The following is a 22,401-nucleotide window of genomic DNA, read 5'->3' as shown; positions in this document are numbered from 1 at the left end:
CACAAGGAAAATTCTCATGCTGGTGGAAGGAAATTTTGATGGCTAATAATTGAGGCTCTTCAGGTATCAGTCATGAATATGATAGTATTTTTATAGACTCACAGATTTTGAAAACATGAAGGACCATGATACTCATCTCCTAGGGTGGGGAAAATATATCTAGTGTAACTAAAATATTGTTACTGAAGCAGAATTGAATTTTCTAGGTTTAAACATGATGGGACACCATCTTGAGAGCAAGGGGATTCCCTAGGAAAATAAAAATCTATCTCTGTTAGCTCAATAAAAAATAAAAACGACAAAGAAAAACTATCTAAAAAGCAGCCGAAGAAAACTCTAAAAAGTGTCTCATTTCTCTAAGGTATTTAGAATTAAAAAAATAAATACACTTTCCGTGTTAGATATTCAGGAGATGACTCCATCAAAATCCAATATGAATAATTTGTTGTCATAATGTCAGTGAAAGAATGATTGTGCCCAGGATGGCTGAGAACTCTAATTGGTTTTGTGCATGTTTAAAACCTGTAGTCTGTTTCTGCATGGGATTTATTCTTTGTGATATATTAATATATGTTTGAATGCAGGATTGTTCTATGATGGTATAAATATGATCTCAGGGTTTGTTGTCACCTGTTTGTATCTTATGAATTAAGAGATAGTTGAGATTGTTGCTTAAGATGACTTACACTCGTTTTTCAATAATGGATAAGTAGCCTTCTACATTGCTAAATAAAAAAGGGTCTAGACTTTCATAGTACTGTAACTGCCTTTGTCTATACCCTTGGACTATAAAATTGCGTGGTCCCAGTTCAAATTTTATCCAAGTCAAAACTAGGTGTGTCCAAGAAAAAAATAAATCTATAGGTATTCATTTGTAATAATTCCCTCAGCAAAGTCCTAAAGCCAACTGACATCATTAGATTTTCAGAATCATAGATCATTCTGCCCTGAGCAATTCCTTTCCATTCACAAGCCAAAGTAGTGCCACATAGTTGTTTCATGCTGTAAACATACCACAGTGGTAGCCTGAATCACAGTCCCCATGTTATTTCACACATTTTAAGCAGACAGAAATGTCTGTGAAATAGTAATGTCTTAGAATAAGTGGAAGAAGACAGCATCCAGAGGCCACATCTAGACTGCTGCTTTAACAGTGCCAGGGCACAAGTCATAAAAGCTAATACTTGATCACTGGGACCATTACACTCTTAGAATTGTTCCCAAAATATTTTCAGCCCTAGGAGCCCTTCAAACAATGTGCAAATACTTCACAAGTTTGTGTATGCCAGAGATTATTCTCAATAGTCAATTTGGATACAGCCACCATGTCCTGGAAAGTGAGTTTTACCATATAGATGTGGACAGTATATACCAGCTGGCTTCAAGACACTCACACTGTTTACAAGCATGTATTTAGACCAGGAAATCTGGTTCCAAATGCTGCAGGGCAGAGTAACAAGAACAATCTATTCTAGAAGAACCTAGCACTAAACGAAGTTGACACAATCAGAGACCACAAGTTAGCCTTGAATTCAGGAAGTGTGTCTTGGCCTCCTTTTATGAGAAAGCATGATTGTATCCACTCATATTTGCTGTAATTAAAACCTTATAATGCACACATAATTATATTTTCTGACTTTAGAAAATTTTAGTTTTTAAATTAAATATATGAGTGTTCTCAAAGATTTACTATGGTTATTCCCTTGTTCATGATTTTGTCCTTCATATGAGAGGGGTGCCCTTGATGAAAAACCTATGTAAGAATATACAGACTTGAACCTATTAAATTATTTACATAGATTTTGAAAACAAACAAACAAACAAAAAAAACAAAACCAAAAAAACAAACAAACAAACAAAAAACCCACACACAAAAAAAAACCCAAAAAACCAACAAACAAACAAAAAAAACCCCAAACCAAACCTAAAAAAAACCCCAAACCCCATAGTATCAATAGAATTTGAGTCTAGACATATAATTTAAAAATGGAGAAAAAAGGATAATGTTGCTATGAACTACAATTTAGACACAAAGGCACTTAGGAGATATTCAATTTTAGGCCAAAATTTATAATAAATTGTTGATACTGAGACCTTACTTCATTAACTGTGTTGTATATCATTTCCTGTAGCAGCCATTTTATATGACATAGTAGTTGGCTGGTTCATTAGACCCATGAAGACATCTTTAAAAAGTCTGTCTTGCAGCACCTTATTTATCTTTTTAATTTGTGACCAATATTTACATAGAAATTTAAAGGATAAGGATAGTTATGAGGTGTTCTTTTCATTCTTGACAGGTGCAGAGGAACAGGTGCCAGTGTGGATATATGAATTTCAAGTGCATTTCTTGAGAAACTTGAATATGGTTCTCCTCACTCATTCTGTTATCTAATTCTTGTTATTAGAAGTTATTACTAGGACAGAAGTTGAACAGTAAAATACAATGTGTAGGAAATACAATTTCTGTCAAAAAGACAAATTTATTGAACTGACAAAAAGTGACAGAGGTGCTTCCCATGTTTGCATCTTTTATTTACATGAACTTCTATGTTTAGGTCTGTATTGGTCTGAGATAAGAAGTAGGGTAAAAAAGACATGTAATTTGGCTGTTGTTTCACATCCTTATACTAGAAAAAAAGGGACTGATTATAACAGAAACAATGCAGTTAGTAGTACTGTTCACAAGAAAGTGTTGTCCCTGCCACTGCATTTGCACATAATGTCTCTGACAGTAACTCTATTATGATGTGTTTTACAGGAAATAATCCTGGTTATTGTGATGATCCAGGAGTACCAGCTCATGGATCTAGACTAGGGGATGAGTTCAAAATAAAAAGTCTGCTACGTTTCTCATGTGAAATGGGTTATCAGCTGAGAGGATCTGCAGAGCGAACATGCCTGCTTAATGGTTCCTGGTCAGGTATACAGCCTGTATGTGAAGGTAGGTATTGATACCACTGGTATTTATCACACCAGTGAATGACATTTACTGACTTTTTATTCTTTGACTGAAAAAAAATTACACAGAAATATGCTTTCATAATGCTTTCCGGATAGGTAATATAAAAAAGTTTGCAAGCAGTTCATTTTTTTGCTTGAAAACCTAAATCCAAACCATAAAGTTTTGGAATATATAAGAAGCTTATGAGAAAATAATTTCAGTTAAACAATATTGAGCCTGAAAATAGATAATAGATACCAGAGTTAAATGTAAGATTAAACAAATGCTTTTGATTGAAGATATGAAAATGGAGTGATAAATAAATCTGTCATTTGCTTTATAGCAATAAAATACTTTCATCTTCTCTTTCTTTGTAATATCTGTGCATCAAGTACTAAACAAATTATAAAGTTGTATTCTTAACTAAGTATAAATTAATGTATATTTCTCCACACAAGTTAAACTAATTTTTAATGAGACATTTTTATGCTACCTCTTTTTTAGAGGAAATGCAACAGAATATTTCTGAAAATCACATTTTAAAATAAGATTAAAAACATAATAAAGAATTTTTAATGTTTTGTTGTGCATGCAGAATCAGAAAGCAGGAATAGAAGACTTTAAATTCAGTTTTATAATGACTTCTTGCTTTCTAAGAATGTTTGAAAAGTTATGTATCTAATTCATTGGAGTTGATGAATTCTGTAGTATCTGTTTTCTCCTAAACTAAATGATAAAATAAAAGATAGGACAAAATCTTTTTAACAAATTAATTTATTTTTTCACCTAGGCATTTTATCACAGTAGCCTCATTTAATAATTGTCCTTTTATTATATTCTTCAGCACAGACTAATCTTCTGTCAGTGCAGATATCATCATAACTGTACAAAAATGGCAGTGTGCACAGGATTAGTATTTGGTTCAGTATTTTCAGCGAAAATTGAAGTTTTGCAAAATCCTTTCTACTTCCCTTGCATGAAGACGTTAAGTATAGCAGGACAGCAGAAGCCAGTGGCAATTATCAGCGTTTGAAATCCTGCTTTTTTTCTGCCCTTTCTTTTTACTGTATGCTTCAACCTTCAATTTTCAGAAAAAAAAACAAAACCAAAAACAAACCAAAGAAGAAAGCCCCTTTCTTTCTATAGTCCTTCAACTGTTTCCTGTTTAGTATAAGTAAGGATGAGATTAGGAGAATACCTTTTCATTCCTACAAGTTGCAACCTACTGAGTTTCTCTCTTCGCTATTTGACACTCTCATAAATAAAAAATGATTAAGTCTTGATTAAAACACAGGCATTTATGTATCATTCCAAACATAAATGATAGGATAATTTTTAATTAGTAAATAATTTTTATTTTAATCGATCATAAAATATATAAGTATTATATTCTAACTATTAGATTATAACTGTTATGCTCAGGGACATCCAGCTGGTGGACATGCAACAGGTCCAAGTCTTTCTTGTTCCGGGAGCCCAGAGCTGGACGTAGTACTCCGGGGGGGTCTCACAAGAGCAGAGTTGTTAGGAATGTTGTTCAAAAATTTCAAAGCAAAAAACTAAATCCTTCTCATGACTGTCTGGTCCACTGGAAAAAACCCCACCACTAAGCGTCCCCAAAACTCAATATATAATCAAACTAACCAAGGTAAACTGTCAAATTTCAGATATATGAAGCTGAAACATAATTATTGCCTTAAAGTATAGCTACGATGCCAAAAAGATATGGAAGCCAATACAGAAAGCCTGTTCATTTCTTGATTTAAAAAACAGATGGACAAGAAGACCATAATTTACTATTTATGCATGTTTACAATTGAAAGAGGAGATACCAGAAGACAGGAAGAGAATACAAAAATGTTCCCAAAGGCAAAACAGAGGTACAGGTCTATCAGAAAGTCCTGAATCTTTATTCTCTCCAGTGACTGTATTGAGTGGAGTAGACCAAGCAGGGAAAACTATCTGAATCAGCAATAGAAAAAAAAAAGCAATTGAAACAAATGCAAGTAAAGTGATAATATTAAGAAACAGAAATAATTCATTCAAGAATATACCTATTAAATATTTTCCTATTAAAACTTGCTATGCTTTTTTTAAAGATGAGCTATTAACCTAGTTGTTCTTGTTTGCTTTTTTTTCCCCAGTTAGTCACCTCTCAGTGAAATATTGATCTTTTTTTTTTTTAATCTTTTCTTTGCAGCTGTATCTTGTGGGAACCCTGGCACCCCAGCCAATGGTATGATAATATACACTGATGGAATATTATTCTCCAGTTCAGTCATTTATGCCTGCTGGGAAGGTTATAAAACTTCAGGGCTAACTACTAGACATTGTACTGCTAATGGGACATGGACTGGCACTGCTCCAGACTGCACAGGTCAGAAAGAAACTTTCTCCTTCTAAAGTTTTAATGTAATAAGACATCCAGGCTTCCTACTGAAAACTTTTGTTTTGATAGATAGTATAGCACATTTTTCCGCATGGGTCTGTCTTGTAATACATCAGTATTTTTATATATCTCAAGGTACATACCCTTTTAATACATGCTAAATGTTTCCAATATATCTTTTTAAGATGGCTACATAGGTAACTTTATTGTATTTGTTTACCTGATGAGTGTCAACATTGATAATATAACTATAATATAACTATAACATAGTAAAATTCTTTAGAATAATATTTTACTTAGGTGTTCCTCAATAGTTTCTGCTAGCTTTTTGTTTTCCTTTTTTATTCTTGTGGTTTATGAAGGCTCAGAGTATGAAGTTCTGGTAGTTCTGAATCAGATTTTGTGTAACTGGATACATTACTGTGACAGTTTTTATTGTAAGCCAAATGAGTCAGAGTTGATCAATCACCATCCTGCTAAGGACCAAGAATCAGGGAGCAGCAAGACTGGGCTATTCCATCAGGGAAAGTGAGTGGAGACCAGAGGAATGCTACAAGGCAAGCAGGGCTAGTGGCCTCGCTGACAAAGCCAGACTCACAGTACATCAGTACAGTTATATACATAAAAAAGAAAAAAAAGAAGAAAAAGAAGAGGAATTTCATAACTCTGCTTGAATTGCATTGCACCACCACCATTAAGCATAATATGACAAAGATACCACTATGAAGGAAGAAAAAGTCCTGTCAAAACTATCAAAACTATCACTAACAGACTGCAGTAGCAGTAGAGCACACCAGTGTGGGCTACTGATAAAGGAAAACAATATTTGGCCATGCTATTGAAATGCCAGAGAAAGATAGCTTTCGAGATAAAAATTAGAGATTAAGTTTTTATTTTTATGTGAAATATGTTGATCAGAATTGTTCTCGTTTTGTTCACTAAAAAAAGACTTTAGCTATACATGGTTCAATGTACACATGGTTCGACATTTATTAAAAAAAAAAAAATCCCTTTTTTTGTTTTCCTCACTAGTGATCAACTGTGGAGATCCAGGTGCATTAGCAAATGGCATTCAGTTTGGAAATGATTTCACCTTTAATAAGACAGTCAGCTATCAGTGCAATCCAGGATACTTGATGGAGCCTCCAAGTTCATCTACCATGCGTTGTGTAAAAGACAGCACTTGGAACCAGAGTAAACCGGTTTGCAAAGGTGAACTTTTGAATTTACATAGTTTACAAATGTTGTTTTGACACTATAGGTGAAACTCACTAATGAGTGTCTTTATTTATGAAAAAAAATTCTCAAATGTTCTCTGGGACATTACTGTTCAAATACAATTAAAATATTTAGACAAGTATTTGTGTAGAATTTGTATTTATTTTGCACATATACTGTGGTATAATATCAGTCAAAATAGTGACATTAATGACTACAGTAGAAACAAATCAGTGTGCAATGAAGATTGTCAGAGCACTCAATTTAAAAAGGAGTGAATGAAGAACCCATTTTCCTTTTTGTGCCCTTTTATCTTGGATCAGGTGGACAAAATTCTGCAAACCAAACTTGCTGTAAAACATTCCCTTGTTGCAAGTAGTGTAGTCATCCTAAACAGCCAAAAATATGCTTCCCACTTAGCTAATTACAAGTGCTAACAGGAAGGTCATAGTGAGGATGAGGCTGAAAGGCAAATAAGGCAGCCTGGTGAAAATTGTTAGCACTACTACAGCAGCCCAGGGAGTAAATTTAACAGCCTAGGGCATCTTCTGCTTATAAAAGACCTAGACTGCCAACTCACTTTCCAGTACTTCAATGTAATGTTTAAGTCTAACCTACTAATTAAATTTTGGCATATGTATTCAACTGACTGCATTTTCTGTTGTAAAAATCACTGGCTGAGTGATTTTATGGTTGTGCTCTTTGTTAAAAGAAATTATATGAAAATGTAAACCTAGTCATTCCAGATTTCATCATTTTAGGTACTCTTATCAGAAGATGGAAAACAGATAATTTCTAAGGCTCTTAGCCACTAATTACCAATAAAGTTAATTACCATTGTGTGCTGAAAGCCTTAGGAAATGAGCAGGTGAATGAACAAAATCATATTAAATAGTGCTGCAAAATTAATTTAAAAGAAAATGTAAACATTTAGAATTTTACCTAGCTCAGTAACCTGTTGCCAAAAATAATCAGTAATGGGTATGTAGGGAAAAAATTTATAACTACATAAGCTATGTACTCTTTTGGCTTCTAGCAACCTACCACTAAGAGACTTCCTAGACCCAATGGTTGTATATTTGTATTTAAATTGGTTTTCTGTCTATTGCAGGCTGCTTTGTCAACACAGGTATACTTTGTTGGAACAGAATAGCCTGAAATATCTTTTTCAGTTTCAAAAGTATGAGTATGTATTATATTGTGTTTTCCTAAATCCTGTAAAATCTTAAAATTATAAATTTTATTTTCTGACACAGCTATTACTTGTGGCCCCCCTCCAACAGTGCTCTATGGGAAAGTGGAAGGATCTGATTATCGCTGGGGTGCCAGTGTGAGTTACAGCTGTGCAGAAGGCTATCAGCTGTCTAACACAGCTATTCTCTCCTGTGAAGGGCGAGGAATTTGGCGGGGAGACATCCCACAATGTTTGCGTAAGTTTTCAGGGTACACTTGTGTTGGGCTTCACCAAAGCTACAATCAGTTGTCTTGTGCTACAGTCACAGAATCACAGTTTAAAAAGGACTCAGATACATCAGGTAATACATGAATTACTGCAGGATTCTCCCTCCTTCTACCAAAAAGCTTACCTTTGAAATTCAGTGGCTGTACCTATTTAAGGTCACGGTCTTCTTCCTTTCCCTGAAAGTCACCTCCATCTCTTTTTACCTAATTGGAACCATCACCACTTGCCTTATTGATAATCCTTTCAGATATTTTGAATTTGACTTGTGGTGAACATGATCGAAATATTCCCTTACATTTTTCCTCTTTTTTCTTCCTTGTTTCCATTTCCTTTGACAGATGAAAACAAAGATGCTAACCCTTAAGCTCCCTGCTAAGCCTTGCACTCCTTTCTAAACAATTTTTTCTTTCTGAAGGCGAGTACATACCCTCATATCTTGCTTGTATTTGTTTTTCAGCATCTTCCAAATCTGTCAATTCATCTTCTTCAGTGCTTGAAATCTTGTCAGGACTTTGATAAACAATTTTTATTTTATGTAACTAGGGCAAAAATTTCCAGCCTACTAGTCTGAGGGTGACTGATGTGAAAACTAGTTATATTTTGAAGCATTGCAATATAGCATTGTCTACTTTGGGAGTATTTTGTCATCCAAATCTAATCAGCATTTAAGTGTCTCAATTAAGAGGTCTATTTTTCTGAGTTAAGTTTTATGCTTACAATACCTATAACACTGACAATTAATTTTAAATTGCTGTCAAGAATTTATCAGAGCTACAATCCTACACAGATAAATGAACATAGCATTTACACTCATATTAAGGATACTTGACTTGCACATAAAACAATGTAGAATACTTCACTTAAAGTATGTGCAGTTTTTAATAACTCTTTTTCTTTCTTTCCTTTTTTATTAGCTGTGTTTTGTGGTGACCCTGGTACTCCCGCAGAAGGACGCCTCAATGGAAAAAGTTTCACCTACAGATCTGAAGTTAGCTTTCAGTGCAGACCCCCTTTTATTTTGATAGGCTCTTCAAGAAGATTCTGTCAAGCAGATGGTACTTGGAGTGGAATTCAGCCAACATGCATTGGTAATAACTACCACTACTTATGCTGTTTCTACTGAGAATATTCCCGATAAACTACTACATGATCATAAATCTAGCAATGAGCTATCCAAATATAGAAAAAAATCTGTGTAATATAAAAAGAACTAGAAAATAAGGTTATATTTTGAGTATAAAAATTTTAGGATAAACACAATCACATATGAAGCAATTTGTAAATTCACATAATTGCTTGTCTGCTGGAAATGCAGAATGTCAATATGTGCAAATGCATAAATTTGTTCTGTCTATTTTTAGAATCTCTTAGATATGCAGAAGACTATGGCAGGTTAAAGACCAGATTTTGTCACTGAGAGTTCAAGGCATTTTTCAGAATCAATCTTAAATAAAAAAGAATTTTGGACTTGGTGAGAGTGGCTTGTACATCTCTGATCTTTTGAAATTCTGATCAACACCCAAATACTCTGTTTCTCATTGACTGATGTGCAACTGGTATGCTTTTAGCATGTTACATAATAAGACTGAGAGAAATGCAGGACACCTTTAACTCCCACTGACATCAGAATTTAATCCAACTTGGGGTCACTTGCTAGAGAAAATTATTTTGGTGTTATAATAAAAAAATCACGTTGATATTTCTAAACAATCACATTCAGATGTAGATTGTATCCCATTTATGTACTTTGTTGCAGCTAAGATACTAGCTATGTAAAAGAGCTGGGGTGGGCACTCTGGGAAAAGGCGGTAAGTATGTTTATTGAAAGCAGTCTATATTTTTAAATGAAGATATTAACAGTCAACAGAATTATGTTATATGAATTCAAAACTTCTGCTGTCCTTAGTTTTTGTAAACTGGGCAATGATCTTACACATATGTTTTTTAACAGAGGCGAGAAGTTTTCCAAAAGCTAAATTTCAGATCTACTGAAAAGAATCAAATTTGAAAATGTCCTAACGACATTTCTGTTTATACTTAATATACCACAATATAGAAGCATATGGAAAGAACTGCATCAAAGATATAAGTTTTTATTTTACATCATAGTTTTTATGTTATTGTAAAAGGAAAATATTATTTAATCTAAAATATTTACAGTTTTAATTTCTAAGCAATTTGAAAGTTAAGAACAGTGAACAATACCTAGAATGACACCTAAGAGTACCATTTGGTGCAAGCTTTTCTATTTCTGGATATCGATAATTTCCTTAAAATACTTTGAGAAGTCCTCCTTTTTATCATCACTCTTTCTTCAGATGAGACGTATCTTAAAAAGTCAATTCAACTTCATGTGTCTGTTATTAGCAATAGCATTTCAGCTGTGGATAATTTGTAAAAAGTTCTTGAGCTGTTCAAGTAGCTCAAGGTCAGGAGCATGTTTGCTTTTTAGTCTTGCACGTTAGGTCAACATCCACCTAACTTTTGAAGCCCTTGGTAAATATGAGTCCAGTTGAATTTTTGTGCTCTACTGATGGTCAATATTGAAAATGGTTGTTGGCAAAGAGTGGAATGATATATCACATTATTGGAAGTGAAAAGTTCAATTTGCCCACTAGAGAATACTAAAACTTGTTACAGATGAAATAGGGTCCCAAGCTGTGTTCTTCATAATTCAGTGACAGCACCAAAGCAGACTCGGTTGCCAAGAGATAGTCACATACTACAAAACGATCCACTGGATCAAGTTCTGTGCTGTCTAACTTTTGGATGTGGTTGGGCAGCCCCAAAGCCACCATCAGAAAAATCATTTCAGGCTTCTTTAAATTGCACTTATGAAACCAAACAAATATAACAATTAGTTATATTCTGTTGGCATGTGCTTTTTTTATGAAAGCAATGTATCTCAGCAACAAATGAGATAGTACTCTGTTTTCTTGTTGGCATAGGAAAAAAATATATATAAAAAATATTTTACTTACTATAAGAAAGCAGACTGATTATGGGTTTTATTTGGGGTTTTTTTGGGGGGGAGTGTTATTGATTTTTTTTGTTCAGTTTTGGGTGGTTTTTTTAGAAAGCCAACTTAGTCATTAGGCTGTTCATTTGAAATGAATAGAAGCTAAAGATTTTCTTATATATTCCCACTGCATTGTGAATAGTGAAACATACTGTGGATTCAAAGAGGTTTAAAAGAACAAGATTACTAAAAAAATAATCCTAACTCTAAAGTCTGCACTGCCAGAAATACCTGCAAAAATTATTTTAAAATAATGACAATGTACTGAAGCAAATTACTGTGATATATCTTGGAAATTTAGTTGGAAATACTAATGTAATATATAGAAAGGCACACATTCCATTAAAAATTGAATTGTTATCATCACTAGACATTGATGAAATTATTTAATTTTTGCAAACAGTTTTTGAGTATTCTTTCCATACCATAATAATATGTACTTTGTTTCACATTTTGCATTAGATCCCGCTCACAATACATGTACAGACCCTGGTACTCCACATTTTGGAATACAGAATAGTTCCAGAGGTTATGAGGTAATTTTCTTAATTATTATTTATTAGCTTTCTAAAATGAATATGCTTTTAATAATTACAAATATATTACATTTCATAAGAAAAATTATCTGTAGGTTTAAATGTCTAATGCAAACCCTATGAAATTTCCACTCCCTTTTTAATAAAAACTCATGCTCCAAGGCTTTTTTACAAACATCCAGCTTAAAGAAAGAACTTCTAACCCTGCAATATATCATTTGTTCAGTCCTTTACAAGACTTCAGTAGGGAGGGTTATTTATAAATTGTCTACTTAATATGATATGGCATGATATAATTACTTTGGTTTATGATCATAACTCTTTCCTACATTGATGAATAGTTGGTAAATACCTAACAGCCAAAGACCTGTGTGATCCAAAGGCCATGTAGTCCTTGACAAAAAAGTCAGCATGTGGCTTTACTAAATTAGCAATTCATGTTATGTTTTATTCAGTCAGAGAAGATAAAATTATTCCGTGTTGTGTCCAGGTTCTCTATGATGAATGTCCTTTCTATAATTTCCAAATTTCTCACAGGTTATTAGTTTAACAAGTGGTAGGCAGAAAAGTGATTGAGGAAATAAATGTAGATGCAACAACGACAGTCATTATATAGATTGATAAGCTCCATGGGATAGATTTTTCAGATACAAATATGTGTGATTGGAATCTAAAATATGTTCTGTTTGGGTTTCCTGCTTATTTCTGAACCTAGGGCAGCGTGCCACATTGCAATCAAGCTACTAGAACTGTTTTTCAAAAAGTCCTTTCTGTAGGTTCCTTTGATTATTGGTACCCTCTCTCTCTGGCAATTTTGCTGGTTTTCATTGTAATGGCTGTCATCTCTTCACTTTGTACTCCTGCCTGGCTCACAGATACCAAAGCACTGCTCCCCGAGCCACATCTTGTGGCCTCACCCCTAAGGTGGTTCTGCTTCTTGCAATAGGTGCAGTTGCCTTTCTGTTGTCTCATGTTGACCCTCTCTTTGTCCCCATCTTCACTTCAAATACAACTTTAATCTTTGCCCCTAACTTGGTCAGGGGTTGTTTTCTTATTTCTCCTCCTTTTGTCTGCCTCACAAATGGTCTTTAATAACAGAATTGTACTCACCCATTCACTGTTCTACTGTCTGTTGAACAAGAAGGCTGATTTTCTCTTCTCATTGACCTCCAGAGGCCATAGTAAATCTTTGTCTATTCTATATTAAATCTTTCTCAATATGTGCTTTCACTCTCAGAACACTATCTGGTGCAACAACACGTAGACTTCTCTCTAGTTACTAGTGAACTAGATTGTTCTGTGGTTTTTTCATATGTGATTAGTGGGCTTCCTGTTTGTATGACTTAACCAGGTTTCTAAAAACCAGCTTTTAACAGTTTTTAATCATTGTAGAATAGTGTGATGACAGCCAGCAGACCTTTGAAGGGTTTTCCCCTACCTACCAGCATCCTATCTTACCTCATTCATTCTGTGCCTTTTGTGCTTCACTGAGCTGTGAAAGTTACAAATGGCCCAACGTTTTTCATCCAAGTACTATACAAAGAGTGTATTGCTTTTGTTTTAATATTTACAAGTAAAATGAAAAAGCAATATAAGTCTGTAACTACCTTGAACTTATACATTATTTTTTGCTTGGTCTTTTGGAGCAATGGGAAAAATTTGCATATCATTCTTACTGACAGATGCCAGAATAGTCAATTTCGCAAGGAAGATGACTTTGAGTCAAGACTAGTCACAGAGTGTTCTAGTCCCCACTGCAGACATGCTGTGTGTCCTTGGCAAGATAGAGATTAATATGTTTAAAAATAGTTAGAAAGACAAGTCTACAAAGTAAGTAATTTGACCTTTAAAAATACCAGTGATTTTCTCAAGGTACTTCAGGAAGAAATGGTGTTACAGTTGCTAAACATCTATCATGGTAATCAGGTTTTATGTAACTGAGTGTATGGTTAGCAGTTAGCCACTTTTGAAGATGCTCCTTTTTAATTTCCATTAAAGTCCTGCAATGATATTTGCAGCACAGACCTACCTGCATATCTATAATTGCAAGTTGTTTTACTAATATGCATCAATCCCTACTCATTTGCAACTTATACAATTTTTCCGTGTGACGTTTCTTTATTACCGAGTCATATAACTTCCAATAATGCCAGTTTTGTTCCTTTTAAAAATGTATTTATTATTTCTTGCCAAGATGTTTGATTTAAAACAAAAGTAATGTTTTACTGATCAGCCTCCCCCCCCTTAAATAACTTGGCCTGGAGTTACATTTGAGCTACTTTTGTCAATACCATCAATAAATCCATTTTACTGAAATCTTCATATAATCTCTCTCTCATCTGTTATGAAAATTCTTTATCACATGCAGTTTTGTATCTAGTTTTCACATATTTCTATTCTTAGTGGAAATCCAAAGAGCATTTTCTCGGTTACTTTACCTTTTCTTCTGAGAAAGGTCGTTTCACAGTTGATCATAGGAAGGCTTTCTGTAACATCATTCTGCTAGTTGAACATCTCAGATGAAACTTAGTCTACAGTAACCAATGCAGTGTAAGAAGTCATGGCCTGGAGTTTTCTCTAGTGCATTTATTTGTAGATGAAACAGTTCTTCGTAGTTTTTTCTTTTTCCTTGACTAATCCATGTTTAGTCAAGTCACACAATGAAAAGCCTTTGAAAAAGACTTTATGGTGAAGTTCTACTGAAATATGTACAGTGATGTACAGAGAAGAGAGGCTTCTCAGGCATTCAGTTTGCTTCTGTCACACTGACAAACTTAGTGGCAGAAATGTACGTGTCATTTTCTTCCATGTGAACAGCCTTGTCAATGTTTTTCCACATATTGCTTTCAAATAAGGTTACAAAAGATCAGTTACTCAAACTTGTCATCACATTAAAAAGAAAAATTTTAAGCTCTAGAAACTGTGAAAAGCAGACATTTTTATTTTTGAAAAAATCTCTATATTAATTTACCACTGTCTTGAGATGTGGTATCTCTGTGATGGATCTCTCTTCTATCTAACATTCTGGTTTGATCCTTAGGTTGGGAGCACAGTTTATTTCAGATGCAGAAAAGGTTATCACATTCAGGGATCTACTACACGTTCTTGTCTTGCTAACTTAACCTGGAGTGGCATACAGTCTGAATGCATTCGTAAGTCCAGTTTCTATTATAATGACTTAAAACACTGTGCAATTTTAGAACAGTTACAAAGTGAAACGAGGAAATTCATAGTAAATTATATGGTTTTATTCAGAAAGAGTCTGTCCTCGTTAACCTACTACATTAGCTACTTTAATTTAATCTAGGATATTTTGTGTGCATGTATTGGATTAAAAAAGAACAGAACGTGACCTAAAATATGCATGGGTGTATTTTGTTGGCTAGTATTTTGTGAATCATAAACTAAAACCCAACAAAACCAATTTTTTCCCAAACTATACAGGGTTATGCAAATTATTAGTATATTTATAGCTCCGTATGAGTTGGAGGACATCAAATAACTATTGTGGTAAATGACACTGACCTAAGCTAAAAGTAGTTCATTAGAATGACCTTAGATTCTTATCCTATTTCAAATTATCCTTGGGTTGTTATAAATGAACACCATGTGGCACAGAGATATAAGCATACTGAGCAACCATATCTGTTATAATCATTTTACTATGACAAAACATTCTTTCAACAGAAATCTATAGCACAGTAATCACTCTAATTTTCTGAACACAGAGTGGAAGTTATGCTTGAAGCTGTGACAGTACAATAATTCACCAATCATTGCACCATGTACAATGGCATGTGCTTCTCTTCATTTTAACTCTTTCTTGATTGCTACTGTGATTTAATTTTGGTTTATTCTTTAAAAATATGTGATAGTATCATTTCCATCTTCCCACAATAATAAAACTATACACTCTGAGTGTTACTTTTACAAATAATAGCTAGACATTGTTAAAAGCTATACAGAGTTTACATAATCAAAGGGAATAAGTGGGCATGCATTTATTTCAAATTGCTTACTCTAATCCTATGAAAACTGCTTACCACCACTTTTTCTAACTCTAAAAATCCCTTTGCAGCTCATGCTTGCAGGCAGCCAGAAACACCGGCACATGTAGACGTGAAAGCAATAGATCTTCCTACTTTAGGGTATACTTTGGTGTACACCTGTCAGCCAGGATTTTTTCTTGCTGGTGGATCAGAGCATCGGACATGTAAACCAGATATGAAATGGACAGGAAAATCACCTATTTGTAAAAGTAAGTCATTACTCAAGTGATTTGTTGGGTCCTACTTGGCTGGAATTAATTTTCCCTGGCATTTTTATTTTATATAGTAGGATTAATTTTTTCCGCTTACTATTTAAAGACACGCATGACACAACAGCTTTTACGTTATGGAAGAAACAGTGAAGAAATCAAAAAGTGAGCATAATATCTAGAACTCATGGAGGAAGACAAGGGGATATATGTGTGTAAATGCACAGGCACACATATATGTTTTTACTCCTAACGAGCAAACAAAACCTAAATAATATAAAGTATTATTCTTAACTGCATTTATCTTTATTTCACAGTTTTAAATAGCATTTCAATGTATTCAGTGTTTAATGTATAATTTTCTATAAGGAATGAAAAAAGTTATTTAATATCTTAGCTTTTAGATTCATGCAGGTGTGATTTTCGTCTAAGGAAATCTTCTAAAATAAAAAAGAACAATAAAATAAAAAAAATTATCTTTGCACTAGATTCTTCTTTTATTTATATCAGTGTAATTTTCATTAATGTAACTTTGCTAGAGTAGATCTAAGTATATAGTTATTAAGTCTAAATTTGCTCTTCACATGAGAATAAACATGGCTATAAGTTCTCAATTCAGAAAAATAAAATAAAATAAATCTATATTTAGAATATGAATAAAGGAAAAATAGTCAGATGCCATGGGAAAGTTGTTTGCAATATGATTTTTAATTCTAATATATCAAAGTATGATGAATGGTTTTGATGTTTGAGCAATATTTAATTTTCCTTAATGTAAGGGTAGAGTTCTTTGATTCAGCATTGTTGTATGATCTACACATCAGAATTTATTTTCTTATTCTATATCCCCAAAGGATGAGTTTTCATGGTACTGTATAAGTAATAATTTGAGATAAATGACCTTTTATGGGTTTTTTGGGGGGGGTGTTTTATTTATTGAAGATACAATACATAAAAGGTTTCTAAAAAAAGGATTTTCTTGTTTTATTGGCTTACAGTTTTTAGGTATAGTTCTCATGGAGTGTCCTGCACATTTGTGCTTTCTTAGCACTTGATCAGTCTAATTAGTGAATTTTGGCTCCTAAAGGAAAAAAAAACAACAACATGTAAGACTAGACCATCCAATGGGACATTATCCTTTCTAAAGTGGCAAATGATATGAGTCCAGAACTTGATCTGGGGTCAACGGACATAACTTTCCTGAGTGTACACAAATATAGCAAATTACACCAGTTTCCCATGACATCTGATCCTGTTATCTTAATCAAGCTATCTAGCCTTTGCTGGTTTGTGTTATAAATGCATCAATCTTACTTAATACAATTTTTACTATTATAATATACTATTATTTATAATTAAAGATAGTATTTTCCCCTCCATAAGGCTCTCTTTTATAGCACTGGGACTGATATAAAAATTTTGGGCCTAAGTGTGCGAAATAATAGGCTAGCCAGACAATTTTGCACCGTAAAATTTTTGTTTACCTAAATTATTTTCTGATAGTTTTGTGCAAGTATGTGTATAGTTTAAACATGAAAAGTATTCAAGACCAGTTACTTCTGTTTTAAATATGGCTCTATTGGATTAGAGATGATTGCATCCATCAGGCATTGTTTTACCATTTTATTAAATAAAAAAAAAAAAAAAAGAAAAAACCCACACAAATATGTTCATGAAAATGATAATTTGTTTTTTTACTTGTAGGTAAAGGAGTGAGAGAAGTTAATGAAACAATAACTAAAACTCCAGGTTTGTATACAAGAAGAGCTTTAGATCTAAATAAATTAAATTGATTTACACCCTAGCTTGTTATGGATAATAAAATTATTTCCAATATTTAAGTATTTGTTAATCATTTTCAAGGAATGTTAATGTTGAGGTCTTTCATAATAACAGATGCCATGTAAAACCTATTCTATTAAATTCTTTCACAAGCAATTTTTTTAAATTTCTATAGTTCCAATTTTGTAAATTGTATAAAATCTCTTGTCAAGCAAAAAAAAAAGGAACATTTACATACAAAACTCAAATTTAATGGTTTTATATCAGAAAGATTGCTATAATGGAGAGCCTTATAATGAGTGAGGAATTCAGTTCAGTCAAAGTTCTGCACTTTACATTGCAAATGTTGGAAAAAATACATTAAAAAAAAAACCACCCCAAAAAACCTGTCAGAAATTTTGATGGCCTTCATGTCATGAAAATTTTCCATGTACTCCAAGATAGGTTTTCTGAAATTTTGTAGACACCAGGTAGATGTCAAGGCAGGCAAATATTACTTCTGCTTTCCTATGCCGCCTTGTGAACATGTGTGCAGTTAACCTATTCCTCCTGCCAGTGACAAAATAGAAAAATACATCTGAGAAATCCTTAATGCAAGTCCTTTTAGATTCAATGTTTTTCAGAAAATGAAAGGCCTAATTTTTTTATTAAGTTATTTAAAAATGAGCAGAGTTATCACCAAATAAATGAGCTTGCAATTCTATATTTTGAATTTTAGCAAAGCTGCAGGGAAAATAAGATTAATGGTTCATGCTTGTGGCATTTCACAGAAGGACTGTAGAGTAGATGGGATGAAAAGGTATTTCTGCTAATAATTAACCTTCCTGGTGAGTTTGTTAGTGAGAGTGTCAGGTGAAACTGTAAATGAGTTCCTCTGAAATGCTTTACTTCTGCAGACTCACAATAAAGCAGAATGTAATGTGCATTCATTATAATTAATATACAGTCTTCATTTATTGGGGGATTCACCTCACCAAACACCTAAGGTATGCATTATTCTGCTACCACACAGATTTTGAAGTTTCAATGCCAAATTAAAATGCAGACCTAGTCTCCAAATATTTCCACTATGCAGAGTATCAGTATCAATTCATACTGTATCATGTCCCTTATAACTAGTTCTGATAAGTAAGTACTATTTGAAAAGTATTTTTTTAAAAAATTAAATGTTTTGATTGCAAATGCCAATAATACTAGGGAAAAAAAGGAAACTATAACATATGACAATACTTAACAATGAAAGGTTGTAAGCTTTCAAAAAAGAAGTCTGCACTAATATTTTGTCTTTTAAAATTGTAAATTCTCTTTAGGATAGAACACTGTATTTTGAAGCACTTTCTTTACTGTGTTATCTTGACTTTTAGTACAATTTGATTTGCTGCTAACTATTTTGAACAGAATTAAGCTAATATTGTTAAACTAGAGTTTTTGTAACAGAATAGATTAATGTTCTGATTTATCACTTTTAGATATCTGAATACAAGTTATATTTGTTATTGATTATTAAATTTCTTTTTTTCCTGGAGTTAATGCCTTCATAAACAATAGTAAATATTTTTACCTGATTGAGTATAGGTCACAACTAAAGAATCCTTACAATACACATTTGAAGTTTAAGAACTGAATTACTCTGGTTTTCCATGGTTCTCACTGCTTTGTATAGTCTTCCCAAAGATGTTTAGGAAGCTGTTTTAATAAGTAGCCATGGATTTTCCAAATTATCTTGTTCTTAGAAGAATCTGCAGTCCGTGCAGTATTGGAATAATAATACCCAGTTCATTTTTCTCATTCTGCTTTTGGTGGGAAAGGCAGGGGCATTGTAAGGGTTCAGCACAATCAACTCAGAGCCACTCCAAATCCTCAGCAGCATCCCCAGGGACTGCAGCACTTGCATTTTAATATTTTACAAAAAACATGACTGGGGAAGCAGAAATACAATTTTTTCCCCTACTAATTCTGTCCATCTGCAGCAAGTGCAAATTCTGTAAATACTGAGTCAATAGTACTATTTTGTAAAGCTTAACAGATATTATTGACAGAGTAGTTAGATAAACTACAGAACGAAGATGTTGAATGTGGTGAAAGAAGTATATTCCTTTATAAAAGCCTTAAATAGTATCTCTCAGGTTCATACTAGTAATACTGGATGTTTACTTCCATAAGAATTTCATGAGACAGAAAATTTTAATTAAAAACATAGACAAATAAAAAATAATTTTAATTTTTTTTAGTACCAGGTTTCAAATTTATGCTATGTCACCATTTTAGCAAAACAATGGGAAATACATAGAAAATAGAGTCTGAACCCTTTATAGAATTCATATATATGCAGAAATTGTATGAATTCTAAGGACTGTGAGATACCAATAGAAATGTAATCTTTCAGATTTATAGTAGTAAGTTGAGGTTACATAGTGTAAAGCCCAAGTCCTGCACTGAGTTTTACTTTGGAAACTGAACACTTAAAATTCTTCAAAGTTGTTATACTCAAAGCCATATAGTAGATCTCTGCTCACTTGGAATCCAGTGGTGGTACCAATGACCTAGAGAGGTTTTCAAATCGTGCCACATTGAGCTTGAACACTTGCATTGTGACTTTTGCACAGTTTAAAGGCACTTAAAAAGTTATTTATTTAGTCAGCAGCTAGTCATCAATCAGATTTTCAGATGTATTGCCTGTCAGGTATTATTGCCCTGGCTTTCTGTTTGATTCATTTTTGCAATAAGTGATAGAATAGAGGAGGAAATATCCATAGAACTTATTCAAAATGGATACATCAGATACCTGTACTGATAAATTTCCTTCAATATAGACGGCTACCTTTGCATGTGCTCAGAGTTTGATAAAATGCAAAAAAAAAAAATCCAATTATTTAATTTAAGATTTTAATTAGCAGAGTGTGAAACACTTCTAATGTCAGTCTAGCTATTTTGCAAGTGTCATTTGTAGTGGTCATGGATAGTAAGGGTGAATTTTAACAGTTGCTAGGGCTGTTATTTTGTCAAGATATTGTGATTGATTAAAGTATTCTTTTAATGAAGTTTTAGTTTGATTCTTAAAGTTTTACTTCTAAATAGTAATGCTAGAAAAACTTATAACTAAGTGGAAAAATCTCTGTTGTCACATATCAGAAGCTACCAGGGAACACTGGGTGCTGTCTGGCCAGGAAGAGGGTTGGTCTCTTTCAACCAGCTTTACTGGTTTTTAACTTAATTGTCACGTCTGAAGGAAGTCTTTCCCAAATTTTATAACAGAAAAGCATATAGGAGAAATATAACAAAGTGTAGGGGAGAAATTAATGTTCAAGACATGTAGCACCTTGTAAATACTTCTGATGTAAAATCTCCTCCTAAGAATTTTTTTCTGTGTTTTTAATTAATGTTAATATTACAGATACTGTTGAGTGAAAGATATTTTCTACTTTGTAGGTGATTTAAACACATATTAAAAATATTTAAAATACAACATTTAACACCTAAATAATTTATTTTTCCTGTGTAGAGGAAAGATACAAATAACATCAAATAAATTACCCAAACACATATACTTTTTCCAATAATTCATTCTTCATTTTATAGGATTTTCAGATAATTCAAACTGCAGTTGCTAAGAAACACATCTTTATTTTAAATATAAAAAAAGTTCCTTTCTCTGACAACTTCACTGTTCATAGGTGCAGTAATACTGTATGGAGAAAAGCTGTGATGTCTAAAAATGACTGATAAAACTGTACTTGAAATTCAGTTAATTCAGTTGAATATTCAGTTGATATTCAGTTGAAAATCACACACAGTACTGCTTTGATAGATTCATGAAACAAAAGGGATGTCCTAAGAGGGTGTTTCCTTCCAGGAATCCTTGACTTCAGAATATTATTCCCCTTTTTCTCATCATACCTTAGGGCTACAGGGCTTTAGGGGAAGAGTCCATTATTTTCTGTAGTCTTGAGGATATTCACTGAATCACACAAGCTATGAAGTGTGAGGTTATTTAAGAACATATACTGTGATGGAAAGGTGTAGTATATTAAAGGCAATTCTGTGGAAAAGTCATTAGATATATTGTCTTTATTGTAGTAAAACTTTTACTATAAGACCTTCTTATAATAGTGGATTGATTCTGTAACAGAAAAAATGAAGAACATAAGTATGGCTGGAAAGATGGTTACTTTGTTGTAGTTTACTTCTTTCTTTGTTTCTCTTTTTCACTTATTTAGTTCCCTCAGATGTGTTTTTTATAAATTCACTGTGGAAAGGGTTTTATGAATATTTAGGAAAAAGACAGCCTGCTACTCTCACTGTTGATTGGTTCAACACCACAAGCAGCAAAGTGAATGCCACATTCATTGAGGCATCCAACATACAACTCAAACTATCAGGTAGGTTTAGAATTTGGTGTTAAACAAGCTGTTCTTTTAATTTATTTTTTTTAATATGTTCAGTTTCTATGTATTTTCATCCAAATGAAAAACAAAACAAAAACTTTATGTTTGCGCTAAAAATCTTTTTCTGTCTGTTTTGCAAAAGGAAAGGTCCTAACATAATGGTCTGCACAGATTTCAGTCAATTTATGTTCAGTCACCCATCTATTTTTCCTGTTATATTTCAAATAGTGTATATAGGCATTTTAATAACTGTTCCATTGAAAAGCTCAATTAATCAATAGTGATTAATATTTAAAACAATATGGTCTTAATAATGGCATAGCATAAAATAGGTATGGAAAACTAAATAACTTTGTAAATTATGCATACATTTTAATCAATATCATGCATTCCCTTCTGCAAATCTGA

General features: G+C 33.1%; 1 protein-coding gene across 5 annotated transcripts in view; it reads left to right on the top strand.

The window, feature by feature from the left end:
* Positions 1–22,401, top strand: part of CSMD1 (CUB and Sushi multiple domains 1) — a 1,077,494-nt gene that overhangs the window by 1,041,297 nt on the left and 13,796 nt on the right. For 4 of the 5 annotated variants that reach the window (XM_051778075.1, XM_051778073.1, XM_051778074.1 and 1 more), the window contains 10 exons: positions 2,762–2,944; positions 5,145–5,321; positions 6,366–6,545; positions 7,808–7,981; positions 8,928–9,101; positions 11,495–11,568; positions 14,609–14,720; positions 15,647–15,826; positions 17,531–17,575; positions 21,826–21,987. In XM_051778075.1, the coding sequence (XP_051634035.1) occupies positions 2,762–2,944; positions 5,145–5,321; positions 6,366–6,545; positions 7,808–7,981; positions 8,928–9,101; positions 11,495–11,568; positions 14,609–14,720; positions 15,647–15,826; positions 17,531–17,575; positions 21,826–21,987 (1,461 nt within the window). The remainder of the gene's footprint in view (positions 1–2,761; positions 2,945–5,144; positions 5,322–6,365; positions 6,546–7,807; positions 7,982–8,927; positions 9,102–11,494; positions 11,569–14,608; positions 14,721–15,646; positions 15,827–17,530; positions 17,576–21,825; positions 21,988–22,401) is intronic. The other variant, XM_051778072.1, reaches the window with a different exon arrangement.

This window comes from Manacus candei, unplaced genomic scaffold (assembly GCF_025592945.1).
Source record: "Manacus candei isolate 608988 ecotype Guabito, Panama unplaced genomic scaffold, ASM2559294v1 h1tg000011l, whole genome shotgun sequence".
NCBI classification, from domain to species: domain Eukaryota; kingdom Metazoa; phylum Chordata; class Aves; order Passeriformes; family Pipridae; genus Manacus; species Manacus candei.
The sequence above is the reverse complement of the archived record's forward strand: the minus strand, read 5'-3'. Positions and strand labels throughout refer to the sequence as shown.